The 8,311-nt window shown below is 40.2% G+C and overlaps 1 protein-coding gene across 1 annotated transcript; it reads left to right on the top strand.

The window, feature by feature from the left end:
* The first annotated feature begins 5,874 nt into the window (after positions 1–5,874).
* Positions 5,875–7,782, top strand: LOC127675007 (uncharacterized). Its single transcript, XM_052170894.1, has one exon. It carries the CDS (start codon positions 5,875–5,877, stop codon positions 7,780–7,782), a length of 1,908 nt encoding a protein of 635 aa, XP_052026854.1.
* The last annotated feature ends 529 nt before the right edge of the window (positions 7,783–8,311 follow it).

Genomic DNA, 8,311 nt, shown 5'->3' with positions numbered 1-8,311 from the left:
ATTTAGGGCTGAGCATTTTAAAGTCATTTACTCTAAACCCTCTGGCCAGGTTTGAGTTTCTGCAGTAACAACCTCCCACTGGATAAAAGAAGTTTCTCTGACCAAAGCTGACAGTGCTAAGCATAAATATTTACAACATGATTTGCTGTATATAACATGTTCCTGAATTTATATTGAGTAAACCTATTGATATAAAATGTAGCCTTATCATAATTTGACCATGACTTTTTCAGTTTATAATATAATTACATTTCTCCCTTTCCTCTCTGAATACTCTTCCACATACCCCTTACTTCTCTCCTTCAAATTCACACCCTCTTTTTTCATTAATTGTTATGCATGCATGCATACATGTATATGTATATACATATGACTGAATATAGTCCACAACCACTTATTATCATCATTTCCTGCTGGGATAGCCTTCACCTTCTAACCAGTTTCCTCTACACCATCCTATTTTTAAAAATAAACCCTATTTTTACTGAAATATACTTTTATAAAATGAACATTTTCATATTGTAATGGTATTAGAACTCTGAGTCCTAGTCACAGTGCCTTCTTTATACAGCAAACAAGCATTTAGCTGTTCTAGATACAAAATTTCAACTAAATAAGCCATTCTTCCCATGGAAGGCCAGTGTTTGCTGAGACAAGCAGAATTCCTGATAAGGGAAAGAACAGAGTGCACATAAATAAGAAACTTTCCCAGGGTCGGGTTTTCTTGGTGCCTTGAGCTATCTCAGCCTGAATTTGTGTCTGCTACTTTAACACTAGGTAGTGCTCTGAACTCAGGATTGAAATAATTTTGTTAGGGTCTTAGAATCATGTAAAATAGAAACTTCAAAGAATTACAAAAGACTTTAAAATGAAAAGTTTTTGAAGTAGAATTTTAAAAATTCTTGGAATGTAGTGTTTGACAACTTCGATAAAATGTAACTGTCTATAGTCCTCTAGTGTCAATAACAGCTAATAAACTAGTAGAAATCATCAATATGAATGTGTATATGTTATTCTGGCAAAATGTTGAGGCCACTTCAGTTTAGGGACATAAATTAATTTTATATCTCCTCAAATTTATATATCATGCTAAGTAAAGCAGCTGGTGATGGTACTATGGGGATCAGAAATAGTAAAAGAAGCAAAAATAAGTCAGAGGTAGGGTCCATGAAGGAAATCCAAGGTGGCTTTCCTCTTTCATGTAGTATTGGAGTGACACATCTCACAGATAAATGTTATCTTCCATGTAAATATGGAGATGCTTCAAAAATGCTTAATGGACAATAAAACAATCTGTAATCACTTAAATCAGTCTGCATATGGTGAGACTGCAGGAAAACTATGTCATGTACGACCATGGGCTGCTTTGGGAAGGAGACATGCAACAAAACTGAGCTGTGGTCTAGAGTGCTAACTTAAAGAAGAAATTAGACTTGGAAATGGATTTGTGATTTGAATCTTTTGTGCTAGTCACTGACCCTGGAGGAAAATTATATAAATGAGAGGCCAAGTAGGACCTCTATTCATATGATTTAATATGCCTTAGACTTAGCAAAAGTAAAGTACAGTCCACTATGTAGTGAGAAGTCCAATGTGACACCCAAAGGCTCCGACTCCACTGGAAAAACAAAGAAAGTAAGGATAGTAATGAAACCAAGATCAAAGACAACGCTCTCAAACCTGATGTTTAGTGAAGAGAAAAAAGAAATTCTATGATTCGTCATGGTGATGGTAATATTAACATTGATCTTATTTGAGAAAGTATACGTTTTAGGGATATTCTGCCTCTGAAAGAGGCATGTGGGTGGTGTTCTATGTAAAACTCTCACTGACAATTTCAAAAGCAGCAGTGTGGGTAGGACACATGTACAGAGCATGGTCAACCTGTCTTTGGACAAAAGGTTGAATTTCCTGTGCAATCCATATCACTGAAGTCTCACTTTGTCCCATGATTTTACTGGAAAAAAATTAAACATTTGCTATCAAACATTTTAGATGATCACATGCCCATTTTATCTTAAACTGTACTTTCAGGGTTAACATATAACAATTTGGGGCTCTTTGTGAATTTTCATTCTCATTTATCTTGTTTGCTCTTCAAGGACATTGAGAAGATTTGTTATCTTGGCCAGCTCTCTCTGGAATATAGCATCCTGTACCGTTTAGAGTCATGTGAAACCAAGGAGAAAACTATGTGACAGAACATCTTGAAATACAAGAGGCAATAAAGTATGCCTAAGATCTAGAGCAGATAAAAATCTTGTACTTTAGCAGTGTGCAGACAGTTGATCTCAGTTTCATTCTGACACAAGTAGAGTTTGATTCAACTTACCCTTGACAAGTTGGTAAGTTTATTATATTGTTCTATGGCACAACTGGATCATGTATATATAATTTTGTTAGGTTAAGAAGAGAAACAAAAGGGTGAGTGTGGGTGGGAACCTCTAGAATGTCCAGGAGACCCGAGATGTGAGAAGCGCCCAGGATTCAATGGGGATGACCTTAGCCAAAACACCCAATACTGGGGAAATGGAACCTGAAGAAACCACCTCCAAGTATACAGACGGAGCACCCAGTGGAGAAATGGGGCCACACACCCATCTTCAAATTTTTTGACTCAGAATTGTTCCTGTCTAAAGGGAATTCAGGAACAAACTTGGAGCAGAAGCTGAAGGAAAGGCCATCAAGTTACCAGCCAAACTTGGGAATGATCCCATGCACAGGTCCCAATCCCTGACACTACTACTGATGCCATGGTGTGCTTGCAAACAGGAACCTAGTATGGCTGTCCTCTGAGAGGCTCTAACAGCAGCTGAAGGAGACACAGGCAAATAACTGCACTCAACCAATGGACTGAAGCCAAGGACCACTGTGGTTGAACTAGGGAAAGGCTGGAAGAAGCAGAGGATGTGTGTAACCTCATAGGAAGTAAAGAAACATGACAGTTCATACAAAATGACAGTAAATTGTAGCATGATAAATAATACTCCATATCTCTAGAGCTAAACTTGCATTACTCTCCTGATTGATAAAAGTGATTTTTTTTTATCTTTTCAATCTTGCTAATACTTTAATATTCTTACCAACTGAATTCTAGCATCATTAACATTAACCTGCCATAGACAGTAATGGGATTTAAAGTATTTCCCCCATGATTATTTATATAGTCTTATCTCTGCCCTGCAGCAGTTGCTTCAGACTTTGCTTTGTTGCTCAAATAATGTCACACTAAGCACTGTATATCAGAAGGATGTACAAGTACACCTTAGAGAGTAGCAACAGGAGTTCAACCCATGCATGTTTCAAAGGTTGACATGGCCAAAAATATTTTCTTGAGCAACTCTTAAAAGAGTCATTGAGAAGTTTTACAGCAGCCAATACTAATAAATGTAAAGTGAGCACTCCTCAGATTCCTGTATTGATGAATATTTGGACTCCTGTTTTCTCAAGTTGCCAATCCCTTATATGACCTGGAATAAGGTGGTAGGAGGTGGACAACATGGAACTGGGACAAAAGGACAAATGGCCTACCCAGTTAGGCCTCATTACTTGCTCACCTCCTCCTTTTCTCAATAGTAGGTCCAGGTGGGGGAGTGAGAGAGAGAGAAATAAGGATGGAGGCAAGGGAAAGATGTATAGTGGAGGGATGAAGAAAGAAAGAAGAGTAATGAAGGCAGAGAGCTGAGGAAAGAGGGGAAAGAGGAGTAGTGCATCAGAGAGGGAGGGATAGAGGGAGGGGGCCTAAGGGCCAAGGGAAGAAGGCTGAATTAGAGAACCAGGAGAGGGAGAAGGGCAGAGAACCCAGAAGAGACCAAATGAAAGACAGCTAGCACAAGGAGAAGAGGGTGGAGGATGGCAGAAGGTGGAGGGAAGAGCACCAAAAGAAGAGGTAACTCGGGAGAGTGGAAGTTACGGGGATCAGAGAAAAGAAAGGAGAAGGTGGGGGAAAATAGAGCAGAGAGATGAGGGAGAAATAGAGGGCAGAGGGAAGAAGGTGAAACAAGAGCAGAAGGAAGGGAGGAGAGAAGGCAAGAGCAGAGAGGAGGTCAGTGCTAGTAGATCAGAAGAAAGAGGAGGGCTGCAGTGAGAGAAGGAAGAGAAGAGGGCAGAGAGATGAGGAGGCCAAGGAAAATAGGGAAGAGGAAGTAGGGAGAAGATTAGGAGGGAAGGAGGAGGATATCAGAGGGAAGAAGGAAAGGAGTGCTGAGGGAAAAGGGGAGTGAGGTAGGAGAGAGGAGATAGGGGTAGTCTAGTCAAGGGAGTGGAGAGGAGAAGAAGGAGGGGACAGAAGATGGCTGAGGGTAGAGGCAGGAGGGACAAAGGATGTCAGGGAGAGGGAAGAAGCTAAAGAGGAAAGAATATCAGAGGGGTGCAGTGGGCAGAGAGAAGAGGGAGAGCAGAGAAGCAGAATTGAAGGAGTAGGAGTCAGAGGCAGTCTAGAGACAGAGTGGAGAGGTCAGCAGAGTAAGAGGGCTGAGGGGGGGAGGGTAGAAGGAGGAGCAAACATTAGAAAGTGCAGAGAGGAAGGCATTATAGCGTAGAGAGAAGACAGATAAAGGACAACATCAGAGGGAGAAGAGAGTAGAGCAAAGTGAAGAAAGAAGAAAGACCAGGGATGAAGAGCAAGCCTAGGGAAGAAGGCACATGTGGCTTGTGGGAATAGGGGAGGAAGAAGTTTTTGGAATGGAAGAGAAATTACAGGGAGGAAAGAAAAGAGTGTAGGACATGAGAGCATAGGGAGGAATGAACTGGAAGACTGCAAGCAGGCAGAGGAAGGCCAAGGGAGGACATCAGAGGGAGCAAGTGGAAGGGCCAGTAGAAGGAAAAATATTAGAGGGAGAGTTGATTAGAAGGAGGAAGTAAGAAAAGGCTGGAGGGATAAGAAAATGCAGTGAAGGAAGAGAGGTGAACAACCAAAAGAAGAAGTGAAGTGCATGGAAGGCAGAGGGAAGGAAGCAGAGCCCAGATGGAAGAGGAATGCCCAGGGAGGAGAGGACGGATGAGGTCGAGGAATCCAGGGAGTAGAATGTGATGTCATAAATAGGGTGGGCGGAGGCAGTAGGACAGAGACAACAGAAGAACCCCTGGACATCAGTCCAGAGGTAGAGAGAGCAGATGACAGAAGGAAGAAAGCTAATGGGGAAACGAATCACAGGTAGGCGGAGAAAAGGACAGTGGCAGAGAAGGGGGAGAAGATGGAGAATGGAAAAGATAAAAGTGAAGAACAAAGGAGAGCAAGGGTATATAGAAAATGAACAGGGCTGAGAGAGGAGGAAGAGGAGGAGGAGGAGGAAAATTAGAACTGCAGTAAAGTCTTGATGGGGTATGCAGAATAAAGAGGTACCAGGGATTGTGGAAATGGAGGAGAGCAGAGTAGAGTCAGAAAGGTTAGGAGAAGAAGAGAGGAGTTGGGGACAGAGAACTAGGGGCAGAGGTCAGAGGAAGGCAGAAAAGCAAGGGAAGAGGTCAGAAGAACAAGGGAAGTAGTCAGATGGAGGAAGAAATTAAAGAAGAGGTGAGGGAGGAGAGTAGAATGCGGGCAGCTTCAAGAGGGTAGATTGAGGTTAAGACCAGAGGGAGGATGTAGGAGAGAAGAGGTTACATGCAAAAGGGAGCATGGCAAAGATATAATAATGCATTGTTGTCTAATTGTCTGTTCAAAGAAAGAAATCTGATGTAACAGTTTGCTCATCCTGTAACTGCTAACTACCTGAAGGCAAGAAGCTGGTGCCATCTTGAAAGGCTTCGGGATTGTCAGATGTTGGCAAAGCTTAAAATTGCAGTTAACAGCTTGGAATGGACTGATAAGAGTGGTGGATGCTTAAAACGGGACCACAGAAGTGGATTTCTACAATTTACTAACACAAATCTAACATGTCATTTAATGAAGAAATTTTGAAAGAACATCTAAATAAATCAGGGACAATTACTGAAATTAAAGATGAATTCATATATATAATTTTGGCATCATTAAGCAAAATAGTGAGACAAGTAAATAATCTAGATAGGTTTACTGAGGTTTTGCTTGGAAAACTTGATAAAGAGATTCATGACCTCTCTTTTAAACTTAAGATTTTACAAGAAAATATAATTCAGTTAACTAATGCTATTCACAAAATTCCAAATGAAGTGTTATCTATGCAAGTTTGGAAATCAAGAAAGACTTTTTCAAAGGTAACTATTGAAACACAGCAAGTATACTCATGTACATCATTACCCATTAAAATCTTTGAAAAAAACAGTGCTAATATACCAATACCACTTCTTACAATGCCTGAGTATTACCAAAAAAACTTGGAAGATACAAGTTCTTCCAATGGTCCCTTCCACCCATGCTTTTATTGTTCAAAACTTTTTAAAGATAGCATATCTATGAGTAAAGGACAAACAAGTGAGAAGACACACATAGAGAACCAAAATATCAACCATGCTGGTGATTTCAAAAATGTGCTACAATGTCAAATCTTGAAAAAACATATCCCTTTGGCTCACATTCCAGCCTCTGGTAGTGAGGAATCACATTCATACTTAGATCAATATGATTGTGGCTCTTCCATCTATATTTTCCCACCAAATAGAAACAAGTGTCAAGGAAGATCTGTAGCAAACATCTTTCTTGGTGAGCAGGACCAGCTCCACTACTGCATTGGGCACATAAGCAATTCACGTCCCCGTGTCCTTTATGGAACTGGTAAGGGGGATTTGGTGCTTAGCCGACAACCAGCTCTGACTCATTATAAATCCAATGTATTTGTCAACCCACTGGCCCCAGAAGCACCACCATTGCCATATAATTGGCTCATTAAACTTCTCCGTTCTAAAAGGCCATCTGCTCATGGAGTTCTAAGCTCAATAAGATCAAGAGGAACCTCTTCCTTACTTGTTTTGGGAAGAACTACTACATTACCATCTGCTTGCTCTAAGAGCAATTGTAACATAGATCTAACAATGTCACCCAAAGTTGAGTTCACTGCAACATCAAAATCACTTGAATGTTATGAGCTTCTTAAACGCTGTGGTCTAAATCCACAGGATCTGGATCAGAAGATCCCTCTACTTTTTTATCCTTCAATCATTCCACTGAGAAAACAGTCATGGGATTCAGTTATAGATCTTATTGACTCTTCTTTCATTGTGAAAGCACAATCCATAAAGTCTTCTTTTCCAAAGTCACCAAGATCTCCATCAAAATCAAAATCTGTACATGGATCACTACCACAAATTCCAATTACAAATACAATAAGGACTTCTAGTGCCCAGTTAACAAGATCTTACAGGGTACCTCGTCGTTCTTTTTCAGTACTTGCTTCACCAAGTCCCAAACCACAAATATCTTTAAATCCACTACCAAAGCGTTCTGTGAGTCACTTAACAAAACTTATTGAAGCACAGTCAAGATTACCCATGAAACATTCAAAAAGACTTTTATACCCACCACAAGCAAAACTATCAGGCTTCACTTCATCCAAAGTTTCTACTCTACAGTCATCCTTGTCTTCTATGAAATCGTCTATTTCAAGCCATAGAGCTCTAGCAATAAGGCAGTATGCAATAGAGTCAGCATATGCCAGTCTCATGCAAAACCCTTCAATCCTGCCAATAATGACAAAAGCAAGGAGAGCACTGATGGAAGCAATAAGAAAAGGTATTAAACTTCGCAAAACTCGACCAAGAGCTGAAAGTGAGGACCCTGAAAATGAAGCAGAAATGATCCGGGTCCGTCGTAAAGCAATGGGGTATCATTCAGGAAAGTCAGATAGCGAGACTGAATGGGTTGAATAAACAAAGAAACCATGAAGAGTAAAATTTATTTTGTTGTCTTTTTACATCTAAGTCATTTCTCATGTTCTAATCTTTCCTCTGGAAGAATTACCTACCCTAAACTACAAATGCACACACACACACAAAGAGAGAGAGAGAGAGAGAGAGAGAGAGAGAGAGAGAGAGAGAGAGAGAGAGAGAGACAGACAGACAGACAGAGAGAGAGACATGATCATGAATCTAGAAAATGTATGTTTTCTGACATTAAAATATTTACTTTCAACATGAAGGCAAATAGTTTGAAACAAACTATTCTGTCACTTCTAAAAGTTCAATATGAAATATAATTTTTATTTATTTGGAAGGGTGTTGGGGCATAAGCCACATGTGATTACATAGCAGATGACAATATGTCCAAGTTGGTTCTTTCCTTCTATAATATGAGTCCCAGGAAAAAAATTGCTTTCTTCACAGCTGACTCCTTGATCAGTGAGACATCTTGCTGTCTCAAAATAATTTGATAATATACCCAACATTTAGAAGGGACTAT

This window comes from Apodemus sylvaticus, chromosome X (genome assembly GCF_947179515.1).
Source record: "Apodemus sylvaticus chromosome X, mApoSyl1.1, whole genome shotgun sequence".
NCBI lineage: Eukaryota > Metazoa > Chordata > Mammalia > Rodentia > Muridae > Apodemus > Apodemus sylvaticus.
Note: the sequence above shows the minus strand (reverse complement) of the source record. Positions and strands in the feature narration are given on the sequence as shown.